At 31.8% G+C, this 27,620-nt stretch overlaps 4 protein-coding genes across 10 annotated transcripts in view; 2 read left to right on the top strand and 2 right to left on the bottom strand.

Moving 5' to 3' along the window:
* Positions 1-782: 782 nt before the first annotated feature.
* LOC551751 (gem-associated protein 2) lies at positions 783-2,691 on the top strand. The gene is made up of 5 exons (XM_624138.6): positions 783-1,119; positions 1,181-1,265; positions 1,374-1,532; positions 1,608-1,895; positions 2,403-2,691. The coding sequence occupies exons 1-5, from the start codon at positions 1,013-1,015 to the stop codon at positions 2,493-2,495; spliced, it is 732 nt and encodes a 243-aa protein (XP_624141.3). The 5' UTR covers positions 783-1,012; the 3' UTR covers positions 2,496-2,691.
* Positions 2,370-3,930, bottom strand: LOC551718 (ubiquitin-like protein 4A). The gene is made up of 3 exons (XM_624106.6): positions 3,462-3,930; positions 3,116-3,221; positions 2,370-3,019 (listed from the first exon to the last, which is right to left on the bottom strand). Exons 1-3 carry the CDS (start codon positions 3,507-3,509, stop codon positions 2,721-2,723), a joined length of 453 nt encoding a protein of 150 aa, XP_624109.1. The 5' UTR covers positions 3,510-3,930; the 3' UTR covers positions 2,370-2,720.
* On the top strand, positions 3,436-6,472 carry LOC412837 (ribonuclease H2 subunit A). The gene is made up of 3 exons (XM_006563778.2): positions 3,436-3,707; positions 4,013-4,215; positions 4,908-6,472. Exons 2-3 carry the CDS (start codon positions 4,078-4,080, stop codon positions 5,751-5,753), a joined length of 984 nt encoding a protein of 327 aa, XP_006563841.1. The 5' UTR covers positions 3,436-3,707; positions 4,013-4,077; the 3' UTR covers positions 5,754-6,472.
* The window catches only part of LOC725999, a 101,523-nt gene continuing 79,752 nt past the window's right edge, over positions 5,850-27,620 (bottom strand). For 4 of the 7 annotated variants that reach the window (XM_026442488.1, XM_026442489.1, XM_016913579.2 and 1 more), the window contains 5 exons: positions 11,317-11,522; positions 10,550-10,685; positions 9,710-9,849; positions 8,249-8,516; positions 5,850-7,023 (listed from right to left, as the gene is read on the bottom strand). In XM_026442488.1, the coding sequence (XP_026298273.1) occupies positions 6,956-7,023; positions 8,249-8,516; positions 9,710-9,849; positions 10,550-10,685; positions 11,317-11,505 (801 nt within the window). In that variant the 5' untranslated portion in view covers positions 11,506-11,522 and the 3' untranslated portion in view covers positions 5,850-6,955. Of the gene's footprint in view, positions 7,024-7,828; positions 8,145-8,248; positions 8,517-9,709; positions 9,850-10,549; positions 10,686-11,316; positions 11,523-12,052; positions 12,202-12,228; positions 12,485-27,620 lie in introns of those variants that run through there. The other 3 variants (XM_026442486.1, XM_026442490.1, XM_026442487.1) reach the window with 3 other exon arrangements.

Below are 27,620 nucleotides of genomic sequence, written 5' to 3'. Positions count from 1 at the left end.
CTTAGTGAAATAATGATTGATCTATACTACTTATCGAATAATATATTTATTATATTTTATATTATAGTATAATATTATATATTTTTAAATTTTGTAGTATAGTATAGTATTATATATTTTTAATATTTGTTATGTACAATATAATATATAGAAATACAAAAAAATAAATATAACATATATGTAAGTATAACATAGAAATACCAAAAATATATAAAATATATATAAAAATTATAAATATAAATATATAGATCTCTGACGACATATAAATTTTGTTAAAATTTGTAATGAATAGCTTTAACAAGATAAATCATAAAACTAATCAAAAATTGATGCTATTTCTTAAATAATTTTATGAAAAAATATAGACAAAGAGAGTAAATAGAGAGAAAAAGACAGAGATAGTATAAAAATATGGAAATCAGCGCCATCTCCAGAGTGCTATAAATGAAACACAAAAAAAAGATAAAGATAAGAATTGATCTGCAGCTCCATCTCTTGAATACTAAAAACTATTTAAAGATAGGATAAGGTAGAATAAAAATCAAAATATGATGCTCAAAGATGGCGCTGAATTCTTATTTTACTTTATCCTGTTTTTAAATATTTAAACACTCGAAAAATAACGCTATTGGTCGATTTTTAAATTTATATTGTAAAATTTTGCTAATAATATTTTGTTGTTGATAATAATTTACAATAAGTTTGAAGATTTTTCAAAGAGATGGCGCTAAATAAATACTAAATATACTTTATACATTTAATTAGGCAGATTATTAATTTTTTTTATTTACTTTATTATTTATTTTATTCAGATGCATAAATTCAATATATCTTTTTTGAATATTTTTTTCGTAATTAATACTTTGCATCATAGGAATATGAAAAGAAAAACTTTGTACTAAATTTACATAGAGGGGGTGACCATAAATAACTTCATCTGAAAGAAATAATATAACCTATTTATAGATTGAAATAAATAATATTTAATAATTATTTAAAAATACTAAGAAAAATGACAGATTATTTAGCAAAACCTGCTTTCGTTGTTGGAGAAATTGATGAGGATCTTAACCTGTCTTTGCCTCCAACTTCCGGAGAAGAATACATTAAAAGAGTAGTGTAAGTAAAAGATTAAACAATTATCAAAAAATAAATAATTAAATTTATGGTATTATTACAGAATAGAAGCACAGAAATGTGCTGATATTGTAGTAGCCGACATTGATCGGAAACATTTTGGGAAACCTACAATTGATGTCGAACCTGTAAGTTTGCAAACGATGTTTTACAATCGTTTATACAAGAAATTAGAATTCTAACTTGTTAGAATGTAAACAACATATATAATAATTATGTAAACACAACGTTATAAGTTATCAGGCTGTATGGAGGCACCACCATGGCTTGGCCCTTCGCTTGATTGGCAGTTGTATCAAGTATCAGACTTTTCAAATATCAGATTATATATAAGTCAATTGAAAAACGAAATTCAATCATTAAAACGTAAATGGAAACGTCCAAAGATTGATATGGTATTTAAAATAAAATATTTTTTGAATAATTGTTTGTTATATATTTGCCTTAATATTAACATCTTAATTTTACAGCCAAGTATTGATGATGAAAAAGGTTGGATCAAATTTTGTTCAAGTAATGATAAGGAAAAAACAAGAATTGCTCCAACATTGGATATCATTTTTTGTTTAAATCATCCAGAAGTAGAACAAATATTAGAATATTTAGTGGAACACATTGAAACACTGGAAAAGATAGAATATGAATTGGGTCAATGGATATATGCATTGCTAGTTGTTCTGCAAATGCCATTAACTCCAGATACATGTTCCTGTTTAAGATCTTTGGCTAGAACATGTTCAATCATGCGTGCAAAATCGGTAATAAAGAATATTAGAAAAGCAATATTTTTTATTTTTTAATAAATCAATTTTATTGCATATTTGTATATTAAATTTGTCATTGACATTAATCAGGAAGTAAATTAAAATAGTAGTTCAAAAAGAAAATTTATCATTTGTATTAAAACGAAACATAAAAATTGTTTACAGATTTTTTTTTATTAATTTACCATTTAACAAGCAGAAGATTCCAACTTCGGAATTCTGATTTAAATTAAATTTCCATATGCGTTAAATGAAATTCGAAAAAATTAATAATTTGATTTCAAATTTAAATTTAAATTTCCAACAAACTATTTATATTTTGCATTTATTAATAAATTTAAATAAAAAATTATTTATTTTTCTAATGTTATCAACAAATGCAAAACAAAAAATAACGTGTTCTAAAAATTTCGTAAAAATCAATAATCCGAAGTTGGGTCATTTCTTATGAATTTTAATTATGTCTACTTTTTTATTCTTTTTTTTCGTTTATTTTTTTAGAAGAAACTGGAAATACATGAAATAGGAGCACTGAATTTATTTATATGTCTAGTTGCGAGATATTTCCGTCAATTGGATTTGGCCGATCCTTAAAACCATCTAATTTTTATTAAAGTGCAATTTAAATTATTTACTTTGTGTATGATTTAATAAAATCGACCTTTTAATACATTTGTATTATTTTTTTGCACACCTTTCCCTTTACTTAAAATATACTACTGGTTATTAGGGTACAATGAGGCAACATTTTTTAATTAAATAAAAGTGTATTACAATAATCAAATAATAAGTGAGAAATTGAAAAACCGAAGTTTATTCTTAAGCTATATTCTCTTGGTCCTGAAGAAGTGCAGTTGCTAATCTTTCTAAGTCATCATAACTAAGATTATTCACTTTATTCTTTAGGTCTTTTATCAACTCATTGATTATTGACTCTGTTTCTGATTCTGTATAATAATGCCTCAGAACTCTAGAAATTTCATCTCGTAAGAGATACATGCCAGACTTGCTATGTGAAGCTTTTCCCTCACTAGATCCTTCCTCTGTTTTTTTAATAACCAAAAGATTTAACTTGCTTCCATCTTTGATTCCTGGATAAAAACTTAATGGATTTTCATCTGAAAATTTTTTTCATCAAAATATTAAATTTATAAATATTAATATTAAATTGTTAATCTAAAAATCCAATATTTTTTTTGTAGTTTGAATCTCACCAGCTAATGCCTTGCCCGTAAGCAACAGTCTCTGATGTGGAACATCTATACCCAAAAGATCGCTGACTTTGTGCTTTAACTGAAGAACTGTATCCGAAGGTGTAATCTATTACAATAAACAATTATTCAATAAAATTTTAACATGCCATAAAATCTATTTAAACAGCATTAAAACCATTTCAAATGTGAAAAAACATCAAAATTAACCGATTATTTTAAAATATGGAAAAGATACCATCTTTGAATCTGACAAATTTCTAGAAACATCGTTAGCGGCTGACAAAAAATTTATCGTTTAACGTTTCTTGTAAATATAAAAAAAAAATCCAAGGTGCTGAGTACTCACGTCAACAACGCATTCTTTTCCTTGAAGCTTCTTCACGATAACTTTCATGATGTAATGTGCACGCCGAAGCGTCCGTAAACCAAAACGAATGTGTAAAATCAAATTCTTCTCAAGAACGGGACCTTTAATGACACCGATAAGGATTCGAGCATTTTATTGTGAGGTTATATTTTGCGACACACGATATTACTAACACACGGCGTCATCAACTATTTCTACCGAGGACACGCGTACACATGCACACAGGTAGTCAGAAACCCTTAGACGTGCAAATACAAAAGTCGATACTGAACGTTCTTTATCGATAGATACGTGTCATCGAGATTTCCCTTTTCTTCTCTTTTTAAATATTTAATCAATCATTTTATTAAATTCTTGTAAAATATTTCGAAACATTGTGAATTTTTTAGTTTTATTAATTATTCTTTTACTATTTAAGAAAACGATATTCACTTGTATCAAAAAATCATTTATTATACTTCGATACGATTTATCGATACTCATGTCATAAATTTTGGCGGTTAGTCTAAATGTTAATATTTTATTTTGAGGTTAAGTTATATGTTTTTCGACTGATAAAAAACACATAAACATTAAGAAGAACAAAACAAATATTATGAGTAATGTTAAAGAAATGATATTGGACGAAAATTGTATTAACCATTCTAAAGATATTAAAATTACCTGCAGAGATGATCTAACCCCGTATTTTAAAGCCTGGGATCACAGCAACAATAAAGTTCACTTGTCAAAGGTAAATATGTATATATATATATATATATATATATGTAAATATATACACATATATATATAAAAAAGAAGAATATATTTTATTTATTCCAATGAAATTTTCCGTTTTCTTATTTTTCTTATTTTCTCATTTAATTCAATTGTTAGTTTCTTGAAATATCATTGAAATCACAAGATAATATGAGGTTATTAAGTATTGATAAAATTTAGAACATAATTTGATTTTTTCTTAATAAATACTACAAAACAAGATGAACACTATTTCAAACATAATAAACACTATTTCATGCAACTTTCTATTGTTATATAACTTTTAATTGCCCTTCTACAAGTATAAAATTATAAATTAATTATATCATTAATGAAATATATAAAATATTTAAAAATATTTGTAAAAATGATTAAATTTTATGGAATCTTATAAAAAATGATTGAAAAAAAGCAAATAAATAACTCTATTGTATGTATGTATGTACGTATGTATGTATATATATATATATATTCTATTATTATTATTATTATTGTTATTATTATTATTAATATAAGAATATAAAATAAACTTTTTACAAATAAATATTTTTTAATTGTTAAGCCATTGATTTTTTCAATAATACATTTCTAATAAATATTCATTCATGAATTTTTCAAACAAAATGTATGTTTAATATCATCTTCTCCAATTTAAATTTTTCTTAGGTACCACAAATATGTAAGGATGAACCGTGTCAACTTGGTATCGACGAGGCTGGACGTGGGCCAGTTCTTGGGCCCATGGTTTATGGAATTTCTTACGCACCTTTATCCGAAAAACAACTTCTCGTGGATCTAGGTTGTGCTGATTCCAAGAGTTTGACAGAGGAAAAAAGAGATACAATTTTCGATAAAATTTGCGAACAGTACAAGACAATAGGTTGGGCTGTGGATGTCATATCTCCTAATGTTATTTCAAATAGCATGTATCGTCGTGTAAAGACTTCTCTGAACGAGGTGTCTATGAATTCTGCAATTGAGCTAGCTAAATTAGTGATTGAAGCTGGTGCAAGGATCACGGAGATCTATGTAGACACGATAGGTAAGCCTGAAAAGTATCAAGCCAAATTGGAGCAAATTTTTCCAGATATAAAGATAACAGTCGCGAAGAAGGCCGACTCCACGTATCCTATTGTCAGTGCTGCCAGTATTTGCGCTAAAGTCTCTCGTGATCATGCTATAAGAGCTTGGCAATTTCTCGAAGGATCGATAACGACAGAGTACGGAAGTGGATATCCAAATGATCCAGAGACTAAAAAGTGGCTGTCCGAAAATGTGGATCCTGTATTTGGATTTCCGCATATTGTCAGATTCAGCTGGTCTACCGCTGAAAAGATTCTGGAATCAGATGCCTTATCCGTTGAATGGGAAGAAATGGAAGACGTAAGGAATCCTGGGGAGCAAAAGATTTCCAGTTTCTTTGCCAAATCACCAGATAAATCTTTCAAATCTCAAAAAAAACGGCATCAATTTTTTACTGAAAGATGCCTCTTCAATACTTCCACATTATGATTTTTCTAATTTATATACGATACAAATAATATATACACCCACACACACGCATACAGAATTACAATTAAAAAGCTATTTCGAACTAAAACTTTTGTCTGATCCATCGACGTAAATGTCGTTTTATTTATCAGAACGTTAAGTTAAAGATAAAAGTTCAATTTATGTACATATGTACAGTGTGCATTCTTACAGTAAAATACGATATGCAAAGAGTGGTTTTCCAACTCACTCTGTGTATTTCACTTGTAATTAACAATTAGGAATGTTATTTAGCATAAAATGTTCTTTGGTAAAATACACTCTACATTCACACGCGTACACACGATTCACAATAATTTCTAGAATAACATACATATCTTTGCAGTTGATTAATAGCGACTAGATTGATAAAAGCTATGTCAAGAACACTCTCACCGAATTAAAATGTTTTTTGCTCTTTCATGCGACTGGACAATAGAAACACTCGTGTACAATTAGAATATAAATATGCTCGGCATTCATTCGTTCATTCATTCGTTCATTGTTATTGATTATTATTTGTTCATTCATTTTGTGATTTCCTTAACATTTAAAGATAATAAAAGAGAAGGAAAGAAAAGTACATAGAGTGGCAATTTCAAGAATTTGAAGATACAAAACGTAGATTTATAAATCGAGTTTGTTTTTTAAACTTTGTTTTCTTGTATCAACAATTGAATAAAATCTTTTTTTCAAGTAACCATTTGATGATATATTTAATGAATCCTTAAATTTCTATGCATCTTATATAAAAATCTAGAATTTTAAATTTCAAATTTAAGGATTTTAAATTAAATATATAAAAATATTTTAAGTTCTAAAATTTAGAATTTAAATTTAAAACTTTCAGAGATATGTCAAGTTTGTACAAAGAGGCAGTATATAGAGAAAAAGCGTCAAAAGTATACAAATTGATGGAAGATGCACAGAGATTTATAAAGTGATTCAGCAAGTACGAATTTACAACACCCGTCTTTTCATTCTCTAACTTTATAACATACTGACATATATTTTTATTAAGTATATTCTCTTGTCTATGTTCTCACTAACTTCACTAACTGCGATTATAAAAAATAGAAACAACACGGATAATTTAGTACACCAGAGGTCTCCATATGTCACGATTTGAGGAGACTTGAAAAGGATGAGCACGAAAAGGACGATGCACCACATCTTGAGTCTTCTTATCGTAGAATTAATATACTTGTCATCAGAAGGAAGATGCATGGTGCTAACATGTTGCTTCCGCTTCCTGAAACATAAATTAAAAGTAGTATATGAATAACGAAAAAAAGTATATGAATAAAAAAAAAAAAAGGCATGAAAAAATTGAAATATATCCTGGCTTTAATTCAATCGATATTGGCGAGGGAGTTGCATTCACAGTTACTGATATACAAGTTTACTGACATCGCACATGTATCCATAAGTCAGCAAATTGTCGGCAAACGAATATGCCTCTGATTCGTTGTCACAATTTTTTTAATGATATTTCGCTGCGATATTTCTACGTGGATAAATGGATTTTTTTTCTTGGCATCGATCTTGATAATTAATGTTTCAGTAGTTTGGGATCATTTATTTGATTCTTTTTTCCAGAAGAAAATATCCGTTTGGAACTGAAGATAGATTAACACATATTTTAGAAAATTTAAGATAATTAAGATTATATAGAAATTATCAAAATAATTACCATTTTAATTCAAATTTAAATTTGAATACAACAAATTTTTAAACTTTAATAATATATAATTTTTATTCTTATATAATATATGATATTATTTCTACGAATATAAAATTATTTACTACAATCTAATATGAAATAATAAGTTATAAATATATTATTAAAGAATATGATGAAAATGTGAAATATATTTATATTGAGAAATTTATATAACTATTACCATCCATAAATTTATCATATGAGGACTTCAAATAATATATCAGTGATTTTCATGTTATTGGAAAGAATTTAGCATATTTCTATGATATCTTTCTTCTTTATCAATATTTGATAAATTATCAATTATGATTTTTGTTATTAACAATGCCTTTTTTTATCAATATATATTAATTTTCGTAATAAATAAATCATATAATAAATTAATCTATTTTGAACATATTTTTTATACAGGATCCATAGAAAATGAAAAATGAGAACCACTGAATCTCCTCCGCCAAGTGCACGCGTCCTTAAGCGATCTCTTCAAAGTGCTTTTCCTTCAAAATAGAAGCTCCCACGAAAAACCGTCGTTCTACATTTTTGATGCTTTTCGTCCAGAGGAATAACTTTTTTATGACTTTACTTTGAGAAATATCATACGGGATAATTTAAATACATATTCCAGAGAGCATGTGTCTTAGAGATGTCCACTTCAAATCATAACGTCATAAACGTATTAAAATATAATGCAAAAAAAGTTGAAAATCAATCATATTTATATTCACATATATATTTATACGTATCATTTTCTTACCTCCTAAGATATGTTCCGCATGCGTATGGCCTTGCGCCCTTGTCTCCCTGCTCTCCATAACGGGCATCTTGAGGGGCCTTTCACCCTCTATGCTGAGCTCGTTCGATTTCCAATATACAGTCGCTATCGTTGCCAGGCATTTGATCTTCAGATCACCCCTCTTGAAGTGCTTCGTACGCAGACGAAACTCCAGACCTAGCACAGCCGTTTCCAAACCCTCACGATCCACCTCGGTGATGTGAGGCCCTCTCAAGTATTGCGTGTCAACCTGAGTTAAAAAAAAAAAAAGAAAAAAAAAACAGGAAAAAAAATAAAACCAAATGATTGTTTCTCATGTACTACGCGTTTAAGAAGAATAAAAGCATTTATGATTTCGCTTGAACGAGCGAGACTTGTCAAGTTATCGTGTCACATCACATTTGATGGAATTGGATTGCGCTTCAACAGATTTTGAAAAAAATAATTGACATGCGAGAGGACAGAATTAATTTATTAACAAATGTTTAACCAAAATCTGGATTGGATAATTGGTAATATAACGGACGATGGACGTATAAGAATCTATTATGTGACTATAAAAGGTTTCTATAGAATGTTCTTTTCACAGAGAGGCTTTGGATTCAGGTCAAAAGAGAATAGCGAATTGAATGAAGTGTTAAAATATTTATGTTTAATATTTATTGAAAAGTGATGAACAAGAATATCCGGGTTAAATAATATGGGTCAGGATATACGTAGAGATCATAAAATTAGTCAAAGTTAAGGTAAGCATGTTTTGGCTTTCTGCGCAAAGGAATTGACAGAAATGCGAGGAGATAAGAACTTGAAACTTTGACTAAGGACTTTAACGAAGTTGTCCCATTTTATTTAAATATTGGGCATATAATTTCTTGCAACATAATAAATACAATTTTTCAATATTTTAATCATTTAACTTTTTATAGAAATTTAAACTGATATTTTTGGATAAAAAAAATTGTTTTTCATTTCAATTTCAAATTCATTTTTAATCTCTCTTTTGAACATAAAAATGAATATTCTATATTCATAATCTTTAGAAAATTATAATATTTTCAAGAATAAAATTCTGAGAATTTTTTCTTAATATCTCTATCTCCAAGTAATCATATAATGGTATCCATAAGTGGTTCTGATGGAATGAATTTACAGCGCTGCCACACCATTTATAACACTTCAATTAGTCGCTTTAAACGATCCGCATCGCTTGTCCAATTAACACAACATCTTTGCCTGATGCAACATCACACTATATTTGTTCTTCTGAAAATCAATATTTGTGGCAAGGGCAAGAATAACGGACAATGGAAGAATTTGAACTTGACTGGTGGCAGGTGGTGCAATTACAGGGATAAAAGTAAGGATAAAAGAAATGTCACAGAATTTCACAACATTCTGACAAGCATGAACGATTTAACACCGCCACGTTTTTAAGTCACTTACAGGCTCCCCGTTGATGAACCAGCTGAGTATGGCAGCTGGTTTCGATTTCGCCGAAGTGCAATTGAACCGAACCACATCACCGACTTGATAACGATGTCTTCCTGGTCTACCAGTGATAATAGGACCGTCTTCCGGCAGAGCTGCAATTTGTTACAATCTTTCGTTACAATTACTTTTAAATTACTTTTTATTATTAAAATTATAAGAATAAGAAAAAATTATTAAAGAAAAACATAACAAAAAATTATTTCAAAGAATTATTACTCTTAATTTAGTTTTTTCTTTTTGATATTTTCGTTTTTAAATTATTTTATAATTTTCAAATCATTATTTTATCATTTTAAAATCTTTCTTTTATTTTTTGAATGGTAAATGTGTGTAATTCGTACAATTATTTTGATATTTAGAAAAGTGCATAAATTTTTTTTAGAAATGGAATAAAATTTTACAATTTCTACTAGCCATACCATAAAAAAAATTATTAATGGTAATATGAAATAAAATTAATATTAAATTTAATATTAAAATTATCAGAATATAAAATCTGAATTCAATCTAATTAATCTTGTAATTTTAATATCATGCTCCATTATTAAAATTATATTAACTTTTCTTCCACAATATAAATTTTTTTTTTTTTTTAAAGAAAAAATATAACTTAAAATTGATTTATTTTTCTCAATGGTAAATGGAATGGAACTAATGGTAAATCTCTATGGACCTGTCACAGTAGGTCCAACAGAGAAAAGATGGTTGGTATTTTTGTTAGGTTGAGAAAAAAACACTTCCTGCTTGTGAAGGAAATATCAATCGATGCAACGATTTATAAACGTTTCTTACCCACTACCAGCATGTCCGAGTGATCGGAAACCGTTTGGAAATATGGCGCCTCCGCTAACACTTCACATCTGTATCTTCCAGTACTCATTAAATTCACAGAATGGAGAACGACCGATCTTTCGGTCGAATTGTGAATCTAGAAAAGAAAATGGTTCTCTTTGTATCTTCTTGAACTAATTAATTAAACTTATACCATTCCTCGAATCATTTAACTATTATAATTCTAACCTCTTATATACTAATGAATTCTTCCTAGTAACATTATATATTTGCTAAAAAATTATCATTAATTAAAAACATTAATCTTATGGTATTATAATTTGATTACATTATTAATCAGTTAGTATTTTTGTATTAAATATTTGTATTAAATACTTATATATTTATATAAGTATATTATACTTATATATTATATATTATACTTATAATTTTACAATTACAAAAAATATTTTTTAATAAAAAAAATAAAATAAATATAATTAACAAATTCTAATTTTCAGAATTTTAGAAAATTAGCGTTCCAAAATATTCCATATAGATAAAATTGGATGGAAAGTCGATGCTTCTGATATTTTTAAATTCTACTCGCCAAAGATAAAAATTCTGGTGAAATTAGATACACCGGAAACGGACAGGTTTAAAAGGAAGCCGGGCAATGATACGCGATAAAAATGAGAAGCAAGGATCTTTAAATAGAAAGCACCACGATGTAAGGGGGTGCAATGGCACGAGACAAGGGAAAAAAATCAATACAATATGATTCTTACGTTCGCCGTGACACCTGGCAGCTGAAAAACGAGCACAGGCGGCCTTTCCTGTGGTACGTATCGATAGAACTCGTTTCCGTCTTTGTACCATTTCACCGAGTACAACGTTTCACCGTCTAGATTGAAGTTGCATTCTAACTTGATATTTTGACCACGGACTACGTGCTGCGGTACCACCAGTTCCAGCATTCTCAACGCAACCGTATCTGAAATCAAACAGGAAATTAACTGGAAAATAATCAATAAGAATAATTTGAAAATTTAATGTCAATATATATTAAAATTGAATTAGAAATCAAGAAATTAAGCTAAATAATATGAATTACAATATTACAATTGGATTAGTAAATTATAGGTTATAATATAGGTTATAATATCAATTCCTTATTAAAACATACTTATAGATTAAATCTAGATTGTAATAATATGCATTAAATTAAATTTGAGTTAAATTTTTATTAATTTTAGAAAAGAATAAAATATTATATATTTTTTATAAAGATATTATATATCTTTTGAATATCAATTTTAAATTAAGCCTGTAAATAAAATAATTGGGTCTAATAAATGAAAATAATAAGCATACACTAGAACTGGATTAAACCTAAATTTAATAGATCTAGATTTAAGTTTGATTTGGATTAAAATATCAAATCCAAGGATTTGGATTAAGTTTATTATATCTAAATCAAACTTGAGTTAACCTCTGCTCTACATCATATCTAAATCACTCTATCTTTTTCCTAAAATTTAACAGAAATTAGAGGTTTGTATAACTTGATACTCCTTGGATCTATATCATTACAAAAGACAAGAGTATCAGATTTCTTTATTACACCTATCATTTTCTAAAACAAACTTATCGTCTCTATAAATCGTTTGTGGAGAATAGAGATGGCAGAAAGGACTTACAAATTCTCGAAGCTTCAAAGAGAAAACTCCAGAGAGCGCGGGAATCGAAGCGTGACAGCGATAATCGTGTCGGCCAATGAATCGTTCGACGTTGGGAATGTGAAGCCATTCTCACGCGTGTTTGTGCACCGTTTCGAACAACGAGAGAACAATTCCATCGAATTGCCTTTTAACCTTCCGTTGATCCGATGCAACGTTTTTCCGAGCTTCGAGTTTTCCACGAGATCGTCCTCGTAACCGTGCACGCGATCGTTCCCTGAAAAAGGTTGTGGGGAAGCTTCTGCCGAATGTATTTCTCGAATGGAAAACAGAGAACAGTAACTGGGATATTTTCATTTTCGAACGAATTTTCATTCCCGCTCGAACGTGTGTTTCTCACACGTCCCTGTATCTCGATGAAACGATATTGAAAATGGATGAAAATGAATTGCTAATTAGCATGGATAGTAATTAGTGTTACTGATAAAACGAGAATTTATACCTGGGAAATCAAATACTGAGATTTTTTTTTAACGATAAGATATCCGAAACATGATATTTTAATCTGAAGAAGAAATAATATACGTTAGCAGAAAAGATAATAAATATTTTATATTAAATATTATAAATATCACAATATAAATTAAATTTAACAAGGATATGAATTTTAGGAAATGTAATTTTTCCGGGAAATATTCGATGGTAAATTGTAATTATTTTATAATGTTAATTAGAATTGATGGCAATTAAATGCCAATTACTATCATATCTTGGTTACTGAATTTATGTTATTTGACATAGCTTGAACAAACTATTGATTCATCAGCTTCTGTTTTGATATTTTGAATTAATTTGCAATATTAACAGTTTATGGAACAGACGCTTTTAGCATGAACAATGGTTCGTTCCCAGAGGCAATTTCAGAAAATGAAAATATAATTCATCTTTTTCTTTGTTATGTTCCTTTAAAATGATTGAAATATTTATATGAATACTTTAAAAATATATCGTACATTAAATTCTATAATTTAATTCTCTAATATATTTAATTTCTAAATAATATTTATTTAAAATTATTTAAATGATAATCGAAATAATTATATGTTTACAAATTACAATTTGATTTTACATTTCATTATTTATATCTATGTACTATATTAATATAAATTTTAAAGCATATTTATCAATTGCAAAAGTATAGAATAATAAAATAAAATTTAATTCAATAAACTTATTAACTTTATTCTAATAATATTGTTTTTACCAAAAACTATTTGACTTGATTTTGAATAAATTACTTTGATTTTTTTTTAATAAATTCATTAGAAAAATATTCATTATCAAAATAATTCTAAAAGAATTGTTACTACCATAAGAATATAATCTATGCTAATTTCTTTAGATTTTGTAAAACACGAACGTAATATCAATTTATGCGATTTATGCAATTCGTCGCTGTACCTTTATAAAATGAGGGAGAAAGAGAGAGTTTGCAAGGAATTATGAGAGAAATAAAAGGATAAAGAGCTATTCCTGTCGCTTATCTCGCGGCACGCTTCGATTTCATTTTCCTCGACTTTTTTAGCCCCATTACTTTTAAACGCGACGGGCATTAACTTCAGAATCGGCCGACATTAAGGGCACACTTTGCAACAAAGAGAATTATCTTCTGTCGTAGCAGAGGAAGAATCATTGTCAGGTGCTCCAGAACAGAAAGAGGAAATCTCAACATTCGTGTAAATGCAAGACACTTTAATCTAAAACCGAGTCTAGAAACATTTTTTTTTTTTTCCTCCCTTCAATTGTTGTTCCTCCAACGATTTTGTTCTACTCGAGAATTCTCCAATTCATAGAGCGTGTAATTTTTTTACTTGTGCTTTATAATAAGTTAAAAAAAGAAAAGTTCATAGAAACGAATTTCGAACATTTTTTTCCTGTTCTGTCGATAAAATAGTACACCATTCTTTACTGCCGCGAGTTAATATCCCTAAACGACACTACAGATTGCCGTAAAATTACTAAAATTAAATTAGAACACCCTCTACATCCTCTGTGGAAAAAAAACAATTATCTTTTATCGAGTGACCTATTTTACCGACCATCGTTTTTCATTAAAGAAAATAACTTAAAAGTTAATCAATCTGATAATTGATTACGCTTTTAATATTTATCATATGCATATATATCATGTAATATGTGCCTCTTTTTATTAGGCTCTCATTGTTGAAATTTAATCAAGATTATATATATAACATATTGATTTTATTTTAACAATTTTTTTTATTAAGATCTCATTAGAGATCTTAATCTTATTATGCAAATCATTATTATACATCATTGTTATTTATAATTAATTATTATAAAATTTCAATTGAATATTAAAATCTTTTTATATTTATGTTTGTATTATGTTTGTATGTATGTTTGTATTTATAAATTAAACTTATAATTTTTTTTAATACAATTAATTATTATATCTCTAAAATTCACGAAATATCTAATTATCTAATATTATATTAAATATCTAATCTAAAATTCTCACTGTCTTTTCAATTCTATTTCAAAAATTTTTGATGATCGCAAAATTTAAAATAAAGATTATAGAGAATCAAAAGATAGTGGAACAAAAGATAAAGCAAACGATGGAATGGGACCATGTGGGGTATTCTCGATGAGAAAAAGTGGCATCCTTTGAAGAAAAGATAGTGAAACCTAGCGAGCCGTGGTATCTGGCCCGGAAAAGTCGCGTGGCGTGAGTAGAAAAAGGTCTTGTTCCTCCAATTGTCGAGGGTCGTGATTCACAGCTGCAAAAACCGATCCAATTATTCCACGAATGCCTGGGGCGGGCCACTTTTATCGGCGCGGAACCGGCGCCGTTGATGCATCGATCGTAGCGCCACGTTGCGGCAACACGCAGAATTTTTCCACCGAGCAAGTTGTCGCCTCGCAACTAGCGCGGAATTGCGGCTTTGTTTCTGGTTGATGCGTAACAACTTTTCTTTTCACTCTGACGTGTGTTGTTCTCGTTTTCTGACTCTTTTTTCGCCTACAAAAATAGCTACATAAAATCCGACGAATATTCCAGTATTATTTTTTTTCGTAAGTTGATGGTTAATTATGTTTATATTTAAGAGTTAGAAATGTTCAGACAATTATGACAAACTCTGAAACGATATGGATTATTATTAGGAGAGAAGATATTTTCTATTAAGAATAATAGGATTTATACCTAAATCGTGTATAATGATAATAGTTTGATTATATATGTTTTATGATTATATATAGTTAGATTTCCTAGTTAATTAGCAACATATAATGACCATAATACATTATTACTGAACTAATATTAATCTGTACAGATTAACTTGTAACGAAATATACTAGACTAGTGGAGAGATTTAAGAAAAACAATGGTCTATGAAACCAAATTTGGCAACTATTATAACCAGTGCAGAAAGGATTCAATGAAATCTACACAGACTGCGATTAAATTCTCTAGAACAGTTTTACGTTCTCGAATTGAGTCGTATTTAAAATTGCGGATATTTTTTTACACGAAAAAGGCAGGATGGCTCGAGAACAAATATTTTTCCATCGGTCTGGAAATCGCTTGTTACTTTGCACCGTAGGTGCTCTTGGATCGACAAAGGGTTGCCTTTCGTTGAATCCACGGAGTGTCGGCAGAGGGGTGGTACGATGGTCAAAGAAAAGAAAAGAAAAAGAAAAAAAAAAAGAAAGAAATCGCAGCGGTAGTCTGAGAGAGATGACGAACGTGAGAGTGGTTATTATAGGAGACAGAAAGGGAGAGGACGATAAGAAAGAAGGGTAAGGCTGACGTGAATAGTGATGTAAATGGCGTGGCGTTGGCAGTGAAAGGGAAAAGGGAAGAAAACCGTGATAAGTGTGAAGACTACGAAGGAAAGAATGAAAGAGAGATAAGAAGGCTCGATAACGAGCGGGAGAGTGAAAAGAGGGTGGAAGAGGTAGAAGGGAGAGAGTGGAAAAAAAGGAAAGTCGGCTACTGGGAGGAGAAAAGATACGGAACTGTAAAAACATTAGACGTTTCTTTGACGCCTGTCACTGTGTGCCACCGTCGCCATTATTTCACTCTGTATTTCCTTTCATTTGGATCTTGACTTTACCCATAGAAACATCGAGTCTTCTTTTAAAATGGAGCAAATGCTTAAAAAAAAAAAAAAAGCTTTATTTCACATATTAATTTAAATAATTGACGACGAAGAACACGTGTATATTTATATATATATTGCATACATTAACAGTAGAAAAATTTTAATTGTTAATATTCAAATGATATATTATTTAAAGATTGCAAAAGAGTATCCTATTATATAAAAGACATCGCCATGAAATTGAAAATTTCTTGGCGACGCTACGTCGAGAAATTTGGTTCTCCTCGTCGTAGAATCAATCCTGGTGCCGCATAAGCAAAAGGAAAGTTCTATTTCGATCCTCCACCCTAACGGCAAATACTCTCACCCTCGATAGACGAAAGAAGAAGTCGAAACTGAAAGTCGCGTGGTTGTGAAAAAAAAAAGGTCCTAGTAAGCCAACCCCCGGAAAGGGGATTGTCGCTTTGGAAGGAAAGGCAGGGTTAGCCTAGCGAAATAACGAGTGGTGGCTGAGAACATCGCGAATATGATTCATTCCTGTTCCGTTACGAATGATAACTCATGCATATTGAACGGCAGGGGGTCTGATTTGTTCTGTGAGTCAGTCGTTGCACGCGTCTCGGCGCCTGTACCGTGTCACGCCGTTGCTCCAGGCTCGCTTCTGTATTGGTAACCAGATGAGTAAGGGCGCATTGGGTTCGCTTTTATCGAGTCTAGATCGCGCGAGCACTTTAACTTTAAGGGAGATAGAGATAGAGATGGAGATAGAGAGATAGAGAGAGAGAGAGAAAGAGGAAGAATCGGTATGCCTTCGACTTCGTCGTTAATTAGGTCGACGACGACGTTCCTCCTTAACAGCAATATTCCGGGCAACGAACGCGAAGCAATTTCGATTTTGATTGATAAATGGTGAACATTGGTCTATGCTGGATCAAAATCCTCTCAAAATTCTATCAATTATGCTACCGAGAAAAGCCTATTCTCTACTTGCGGAAAGTGGAAATGGGTATATCAATTGTAATTGATTCTCAATTGGTCGTTGATGGAAAAACTGATTTTCCTTTTGATTTACTACCCTTATTATTCTGACCCCCTTTGACAAAATAAACTTTTGCGGGAAGTCGTTTAATCGGGTCTAACCTACACGGAACTTGTCACTCTGCTTATTTGGATTCTGATTTCAATCTAGTCTCAGAGGGCTTTTTTTTCGCAGTGGATTTGGCACGTGAGGGTGTGTCGAGTATCGGAATCTTCGTTAAGAGTCATTAAATCGAGGGACGTTCGGGGAGAACCGGGGAGAGCCGGGGAGAGCCGGGGAGAGCCGGGGAGAGCCGGGGAGAGCCAGGAAGAGCCAGGGAGAGACAAGGAGAGACTAACACTTGCTCCAGTGTTTCTAATGCACTCTGTCTACTCTCAAATTTGGTTGTATCAATACATATACATCACAAATATACATATCACAAATATTAACAAAACCTTTAACAGAACTTATTAACAGAACCTTTCATTAATCGCCAGGAATTAATATACAAGTGGATACAGAATTACTCGCAACTAATTCTCTTTGTCATTGACATCAAAAATAAAAATCTAGTGTACTACATGTATCATAAAGAATCTCTGAATCTCTTTTATACGGTCGACCTGATTAAATCACTTTCCTCGCTCTTGACAAGATGCTAATTAACCTATCAAATCGACACGATAAACGGGCTCCTCCTGTTGTCGACTGGCTTCAAATCAGAACGAACAAATCTATTGGATTATATATGTAGTGGTATATATAAAGTCATCCCATATTGCGATCTTAATCCACAAGAGTGGCTTTAAAGCGATCAGACGTGCGCGTATCGAATCGAGGAGAGAGGAAAAAAAAAAAAAAAAAGAAGAACGAGAAATCCATGTGAACAATTGGATCTCTCCAGGATAGTGTCCCCGAGGAAGCCTTTTCGTCGAAGGGTCGGTGAAACGAGAAATGAAAGGGGAATAGATGGAAAGATAGAGGGACGACGAATGGACGGAAGAGAAGTCGAGGAAACATCGAGGAGAGTAAAAATGTGGGGAAAAAAGAAAAAAAAAAGGAATAGAAAAAAAAGAGAATTTCGCAGGTGTCATCGAGATAGCCCCCTCGGTGTCTGGAGAGTCGCTTAATTTTGCCTCGGTATTGCTTTACAGGAAATCGTACACCGTCCCATAAACGAAGCCAGCAATATGCCAGCCGCATTGGCTACCTGCTACCATTGGCCATTGCGGAAAGGGCAAGTGGTATCGCATGTCCCGACTTCTGGGGTCGTGGCAATAGAGCCTTCGATGACAAAAAGAGACACGCAATTTCTCCCATGTCAGCGGTCTTCAAAGTTAAACTTTATTTCATAATTCTAGGATAGAATTGAACGTGGCAATGAAAAACGCGATATGTCCAATCTTCTCTCTCTCTCATTTTACAGATCGTTTTTACAATAGTTTCGCGCAAAATCACACACAAAGAGAAATATTCATAGGGAGGTATTGACTCGCGGTTCAACTCAATCCCGTACAGTACAATATACTGGCAATCAATCGCGTTCAATTTTTTTACGTACCTTATATTCCAAAAAAAAAAAAAAAAAAAAAAAGAAAAAAAAAGAAAAAATATCAAAATAGAAAAATTTCAACAAAAATAGACTTATCGTGTTTTCCCTTTAGGATCTCGTAAAAAAAAAAAAGAAAAAAAAAAAGATACATATTACATCTGCAAAGTGAAATATACTCGATGATAATACCGGATCACCGTTGATGGGGTTGGGAGTCACTGAATATATCCAACCAGGAGAAGGTGTATCGATACTGGAAGGAGGGGAGAAACCATAAGTCGAGAGAAAACGAGAAGCTCCATCGGGACCTTTTTACCCTCGTATTCGCCTCACGCGCCCTTTGGTCACGCGTGGCCATTGAAAGAAAGAGAGAGAGAGAGAGAGAGAGAAAAAGAAAAAGAGACGTTTTAATAATAGTAATAAACGACACCAGGGATAGGGCCAGGGGTCAGTTGGTTTCCTCTTTCCTTGCAAGATCGATGATATTCCACGAGACAAGCCAAAATTTATGTGCGGCCACGGGAGAAGGGAGGGAGAGGGGGGAAGAACATTATGGCGGACGTGCACTTTTCAAAGGACAAATAAACAGGTAGCGGAGGGAATATAACGAGCTATGTAACCTGACTCATCGACAATATAGGCATAACGATTTGCTATTGGATCTGTCTATGGAGAGATGCTCATAATAAGCAATTTTATACGAATTTTATATTTATTATTATGTTAGATTATAAATTTGGAACGATGTATATATAGACGTCTTATTTGTCGAGTTATTTAGTTCCAATGATCAAAGCAAATATCGTGACACCCTTACTTACCGATTGTTACCATCTTCCCTGCACTTCGAACAAGTATTTATTATGAGGGTGCAAATGAAAGGTTTTGGTGTTTCGAACGAGGGTAGGGGATTCAAAGCGACGAATACAATGATTATATATTATCACGTTCACCGACATCGCAACAGTGTTCTCTATCATCGTTTAATTATGCATTTAGCATCAATTATATAAATCTCTGCCGATTAAAAATTTTCCCTCCCCTATCCGATTATTTATCGGCGCGAAAAATACATTACAGTTGAAAATATGTGCACGAATATCCATTGAGCGAATTTCATGAATAACGTACGAGCGACGCGAGATATAATTAAAAATTCTATCTAAAAAAAATCGGGATCATGCGTGATCAAGCTTTTTTGAAAATTATTCCCGTTCGCGAGGAGATTTGTTTCGAAAATTCTCGCGCGCCCGTTCGTTGCGACAACGTTCCCAATTGGATAGCGTTGGGAAACGTTAACAACCGAAAATTGAGACAGCGATAGAGGGTGGAGAGGGAGAGAGAGGGAGAGAGAGGGAGGGAGGGAGGGAAAAAAAGGAGACTCATCGGTTTTTCCAGCCTATAAACGTTCAAGTCGATAAATAAGATCTCGAAAATAAAAGCGGCAGCATAAATATATAAATTACAAAGCCAGGCTTTAATTAAATAATGCCCGGCCAATTTATGGCCAGTGTGATTCGATATCGGGCCTCTATAAAAGGGAATACGAGAAAAGAGAGAAAATGAATGGCGTGGAATTAAACGGAGAAAGAGAAAGAGAGAGAGGAGGGAGAGAGGAAGACAGAGAGAAAGAAAAAGCGAGAGAGAGATTAAAAAAGGAAAAAATGGAGGGGAAAAAGGAAGGAAAATTGATCGGACGGGAGACCGGCTTTAACCGACTTAAGTCTATTTTCCATATTTATTCATATTCGAACGAGCGACAATCGTGCAATCTGCCATATAAATTTCCGACTTTTACTCCACCTCTTTTTTTCCCCGCCCTCAGAATTGATTTGAAAAACGTATGAAAGTTGGTTGGAATTTTTTTTTTTTTTTTTTCCTATTCAAATTGAAATTTAAATATCTCGAATTCTTCTTCTTTTTTTTTTTTGTATCACGTCTCTCTTTCTACTTTACATCGTGTAATATAGAATTACTCTGAGAATGAAAATTAATTCGAGAGGGTGATACAAATTCGATCTTCGATAATTCGATAAAATATCTTTATTCGCCTCGTTATTACGTTCAAAAAAAAAAAAAAAAAGAAAAAAAAATTGAAGATAAAAATTGTATACGATGTAAATCGTGCTTACAGCTATGCTTTCGACCTCGTCAATGGATCGCGTCACGATCCATTTCCGGTTTATCGTTTGACGCCGGTTCGTCTCGAAACAGCTTTAATCGGATAAAAGTCCACCGATATTCCGTCGGAATATTTGCCGTTTTTACCACGGCATTATTACCGTTTCAACCGAACACCGGAGGGGGTTGGTTGACCAAATTGTCGGGGCGGGGAAAAACGAACCAAGGCTGAGTCACGTTCTTTTCCTCTTTTTCCTCCCCCTTTTTTCCCCGTCTTTTTTCTTCTCTTTCTTTCCTTTTTTTACTTTTCCTTCCGACTCGCAGGAAGTATCGAGTGAGTCATTTATACACCGATAAAAATCATCCGGAATAGCAAATGCTGCAGGGTTCGTGGAACAACCCGTGGTCCCTCAATATCGTACACGACCGATCGAAATTGCTCCTCCGACACTTGCCACCGAATAAACTTAAGCCTGGTTTACTATCGTGTCGTACTTAAGTCTTATATACGCTCGAAATAAACTTCGTTAACGTAAGTAAGATTAGTTTAATTTCCAAGATTTTAATCTCAACGTTTGTTTTCGGTTAGATGACTTGAGTGAACGCGTTGAGTCTGCGTTAAAATTAAGATTAAGTTCACGTTTATATGAATAACGAGTCCAACGTAAATTAAAATAATATTAGGAACTGCAGATTCGTATTAAATTAACGTTAATCGTTTGACTAGGTTATGTTAGATATTACATTGTATTGTATAATTATATTGTGTAATTATTGTACAATTATATTATATTGTATACTCGAAATAAACTTTACTAACGTGAAATAGATTACTTTCGAAATTTTAATCTCGACGTTTGTTTCAGGTGAGTTAAAAAATTAAGGTTAGGTTCACGTTTTATACGAATAGTAAGTTTAATGTAAATTAAAATAATATTAGAACTAGAGTTGTGCAGATTTGTATTTTAAATTTAATCGTTTGACTAGGTTATGTTAGATATTGTGCAATTACATTGTATTGTACAATTTATTTAGTTTTACAATTTATTTATATTGTATTGTACAATTATATTGTATTGTACGCTCGAAATAAACTCTACTAAACGTGAAATAGATTACTTTCCTTTTCGAAATTTTAATCTCGACGTTTGTTTCGGATGAGTTAAAAAATTAAGGTTAGGTTCACGAGTAAGTTTAATGTAAATTAAAACAATATTAGAACTGAAATTGTGCAAATTCGAATTAAATTAATGTTTGACTATATTAGGTATTAGATATGAATGTAAGTGTGAATCTCTATCGAGATTGAATTAAATTTCTAATCAAGTTTCGAAATAATCATAAATATGTATATCTAATTTTAGTAAGTTTAACGATATTAGAGCTATGAGGTGTGATATCTATATATATACATAGATATACAACAAACGTGTTGAATCAGAAGTTTGTCTAGATCTTTAATCTTTAATTCACTCAATTACTCACGAGCCTTGATTTAAAGTGATAATGTTTGAACCAGATACACAATAGCTTTGTCTTGCTCTGATATCTGAATCAGAATTTCTAAATCTAAGATAGACTTTGATTCACATCAATTTGTATCGATACTAAATATCCATACAAACAGATATCACCTAATTCTCTAAATTCTAAATCCACTTATAATATTAAACCAATCCAAGCGTTGATATCATAAAATAAAATACAAAAAAAAGATTCTCTTCCCTTTCACAATCAATTTCTCGCTATTTAAATTACCGAATAAGTACAATCGCAAGTTTTTTTTTTAGCAGGCAACCAAGTCTTAGTCAAGAGCCACCATTTTTCTCTGGACCTGAACCAACAATCTAGACAAAAGCCGCGCAAAGATACAATTTCTCATCCGTGTCACGTCCCAAAGTTTCCACGGCTTCCTCCGTGGTAATAACGGGGGGAATACGTCGCGTGCTTTCGACCGTTTAAACGGTGACGAGTAATAAAGGGTGTTGTGGGTTGACGCGTAACACGTCGTCAAGGGTGGTCGACACACCAGGACGTGCTCCATCCCCCCCGCTGGGATTTCGAAATTTCTAGAGATTCTCATCCTTTGTTGCATCTTATGGCCATAACGAAGTCGTAATGATCGTGGCCAATCAAGTCATTCGATCTATTTTCTCCGTCCCATGATCGGGAGCAACTCCAATCTATCGCTACTTGAAGCAATTACTCATCCTTTGTTGCATCTTATTCTTATGGCCACTTTGTTTCATACGAAGATATAATGATCGTGACTAATCAAGACATTCGATCTATTTTCTCCTGATCGGGACCAACTCCAATCTATCGCTACTTGGAGCGTGTAACGATTACTCATCCTTTGTTGCATCTTATTCTTATGACCACTTTGTTTCATACGAAGATATAATGATCGTGGCCAATCAAGACATTCGATTTACTTTCTCCGTCCCATGATCGAGAGCAACTCCAATCTATCGCTACTTGGAGCGTGTAACGATGTCATAGATCATCGCGATTTCTCTTGCCCCGAATTTTTCAACCGGCAACAAATTTTCTTTTCCTACTTCGTTCTTGCCTTGTTACCATTTTGATGAGACGGGTTGTTTTATTTCTGTTTTTTTTTTTTTTGTGAAGAGATCAGTAGCTTTCAACTTGACTTGTGCGGATCGTGATCCTTATTGCACGAGTTACTCGAATATTATGAGAAGATAATTTAAAAATAGTTGAAGAATATCGTGATCTATATCTATATCTATATTGTGATTTTTAAATGGAAGTTTTTTAATCTTTGGAATTGTTAGAAATTTCCATTAATTGTTTCGAAAACAAATATCTTGTTACAAGAGATGTTGCAATCATTTTGCACAAGTGAACTCTTTAACGATCCTCTAAATATAGGGTTGAAGGTGATCTTGAAAATTTATTTAAAAAAAAAAAAAAAAGTCAAAAGAATCTAATATCGATCGGTCGAAAGTCGATACTTCCACTGTTCATTTGTGGAAGAGAAGAAAGAAAAAGAGACACATTGATCGAGCGACAACGACGACAAGAATAAAAGAAATTGATCATATTCATACACCATATACGATCAGGGATTGAGGGTTCATGGTTCAGTATCACTCTGTTTAAAGTTATTTTTAGGTTTAGCTATCGCATCGTGTATTTAGAAATTGAACAAAGGGAAAAAAGTAAAAAAACGTGTTTTTTCCCTGCCCCAAAAGGGAACACATAGAGCCTTGAAAAAAGCGAATCCTGCTATTTGCCCTTTTATCGACAACTACAGGAAAAAAACACCCTACTATTCTATACTACATATATTGTGACAACGCTAGATTGTTTGGGAAATGGATGGCTATCAACAATTATCAAGCGATGTATGTATATATTTTCACGCTATAATTTTCTTATTTCACTTGATACTGTGTACAATAAATAATGAAAATAATTTTGTAATTAATTTCTTCAATTGATCGAATATCAAAGAAAATTTACTTTGACTGAAAAGTAATATCAAATATTATAATATTTTCTTCTTATTTAATTGCTTGATAGTTCGTTTTTTTTTTTTTTCAAGAAGAAGCTTTCTAAAATAAATACCACTGAACGTTCCCCTGTTGCACGGTCAAATGCGTACGCTGACGTTAAACCGGTTGCCTATGTACAGGCGCTTCTAGTGCAAAATTAAATCGCTCGAATGCAATCGCTTGAAAAATACATTTCAACTTCTTTCGTTGTCTCGGTGACGAGAATCGATCTTCGATAAAGATAACTCATGCATTTTTTAATAAATAATGTAATCTGTTACGTACTATATCCGATCGAAAATATATACATTCAACATTAAACTATCTAAAATATATATATATATATATATATATATATATATATATATATATATATATATATATATATAGAATTACGTGCGCACGATATTTATAGATTGTAGTTTAGAGAAAAGAAATAAGAAAATAATTCAAAGTATTTTTTATATATATATATATATATACGTATGTAAAGAAAAATAGCTTAGGAAATAAAATTGTCATTTTATTAACATTCTTCGTATTTAGGAATAAAATAATTTAAAAGAATGGAATGGAAAAGAAGAATATGTGAAGAATTAACTAGGAAATAGTCAGATTACCAGAATACTTTCGTGACCAACAGTAGATCACATTGCGACGATTCCGCATTCCGCGGCACCGTTCTACTGCAATAATTAACTCTTTAACTGTGTGTAATTAGTTTCAGAGAGGAAAGCACGATACTTGATATCGCGTAACGCAACGTGAACTTCCGTACACCTCTATTAAAATAATATTTTCCAACGATCTGTGTCAAGCCTCCGACAACCTTACTTTTCAAGTGTATCGAAGATCTCAGAAATTCAGATTGAAATTGCTTTCCGGCGCCGAACAGCGGCAGAACGAGAAAGAGATATTCGAGTTAATTACTCTTTCATTCCTTTATCAAACAATACGTACTGTAATTGTACAAAATTTACTAATAAATTTCTGGAAAATACATCGTTTATAGAATTTCAATTACATACTTTCGTAAAATTGAAAAGATTGCTCCGAACTAACTCGATAATTTGCTCTTCTTTTGTTATAAATTTTTTATCTAAATTTTATATCATTTTAGTAAAATTAAAATTTTTTTATTCATAGAATCACAGTATCGTTAATTTGATCAGAAAGTAATCCATCGTGCTACGTTTTGTAAATTTACGTGAAGAGAGATAACATTTTTTCAAAATATTATCGTAATTTAAAAAATATTTGGATTTAAAATGGGAGACGGATAAATCTAAAAACAATGGAGTGATTTATATATTTAATCTCTTAAAAGGATAAATTTAAGTTAAATTAGGAAATAATTTATAAATATATGTCATCCACAGAAATTTTTGTAAATGCTGTAAATAAGCAATCTTTATTCAAGTAAATTATATATATATGTGTGTGTGTGTGTGTGTGTGTGTGAGTATGATCATTTTCTGATATCATTTTCTCTCAAAAAATTAATTAAATATCATTATATTCACAATATATCATTTTTTACTTTCTTTCTACAACTGGTCAAAGAAAGTTCTCAACTTATTATTTAACAACACTTAAAAAATTTAAAATATCTTCTAATTCTACAAAATATTAATCAAAATTCAAAAAATCGTATAAAAATTTCTGAAAGAACAATATTACGTATATATTCTGTATTCTGCTTCGTCCTGTAGCTTCCAATTCGAAGGGTACAAAAGCAAAAGAGGTTCGAGTATGGTTCGATTTAAATGTCAAATGAAACTTGGCTGCGAGACCATCTTATCGGCTGATCCTTTAAGCAGACGTTTAAATCTTCTGCCTTCCGTATCCGCCGGCCCAATTGTTCGGCTCTTTGCCTGTTGTTAACTCTTAATCGCGTGTCTCGATTGGCCCCCGCGCCACTTTAAATCCCCCCCCTCTCTGAAGAATTAAACCGTGACGCGTTCCCTTCGGGGGATTAATCCGTCGACCAGCTTTGCGAAAAACTTCAATCCCCGGGTAATCGTCCGACCACGGGCCAGGAATTCGACTTCCGGCGAATTTCTAACGAATCTTTGATCCGTCAGGTCTAATGGACGAAGTTAAAGGTGAATTCTTTTCGATCGATATCGAACGATGGAAAATGTTACTAGAGAAGATTACCGACCGAGCATTTCTTATCGACGTATATAACTGCACGTATCGATAGTTTCGTTTGATTCCATTATATAGAATGTTCGATTATAATTTACGATAACGTAATTCAAATCGATTATCGAGCTTCTATTCCCTTTTATTAACGGTCAAGCAAGCTGTTATTGTAATAGAAAAGGAATCTGACCTAATTTGTAGACATCCTATTATATCTTAACCTAAATAAGTCTGAATTATTCACCGAAACACTATTCAATCTCGCCAGATTTTTTTTTTTTTTTTTTTTTTTTTTTATGATGGAAAACTAGGCCATAACCTAAAGACATAAGTCTGCAGAAAGGATTTCGAATAATTTTTTATAGCAATAGGAGAGAAAAAAAAAAAAAAAAAAAGAAAAAAAAAGAAACATCGTATCTATTCTCGGAATGAATGAACTCAATTTTTTTTAGAGTTGAAAAAGAAGACGCACTTGTGGATACTTTTGTCGGACAATTCGCCGATTCCATCTCCCCTCCGGTCGCCGCCATTCTCTTCTGGTGCACCCGGTTTATCATAACAAAAGTTTCTCGATAAAAATTCCCCCAGGCGGCCATGCTATGCGAGAATCTCGCTACCCCGTTTTTATTTATTCACAGCGTTTCCCCTCTAATTGCGCTTTCCCTGTGTATTACGCATTCATGCCTCGAAAGACGGTCGGAATATCTTAAGATATCCCAAGATTACGCGGCGTCGGAAAACGAACGAGACGTTCGAAGATTCTGCTGGCTTTAACTTAATACTGGTGAAAGCGTATTATCGAAACAGCGGAACGGTACGCGTATTAAGTTTGCCGATAAAAACGTGACGTATCGTGGTAGAAATACAGTTAGACAACGCTCGACAAAAGATCTCGTATCATTTCCCTCGTGCCTCTATAT

The sequence above is a fragment of the Apis mellifera genome, linkage group LG8, assembly GCF_003254395.2.
Source record: "Apis mellifera strain DH4 linkage group LG8, Amel_HAv3.1, whole genome shotgun sequence".
NCBI classification, from domain to species: domain Eukaryota; kingdom Metazoa; phylum Arthropoda; class Insecta; order Hymenoptera; family Apidae; genus Apis; species Apis mellifera.
This window is presented reverse-complemented; position numbering and strand designations above follow the sequence as displayed.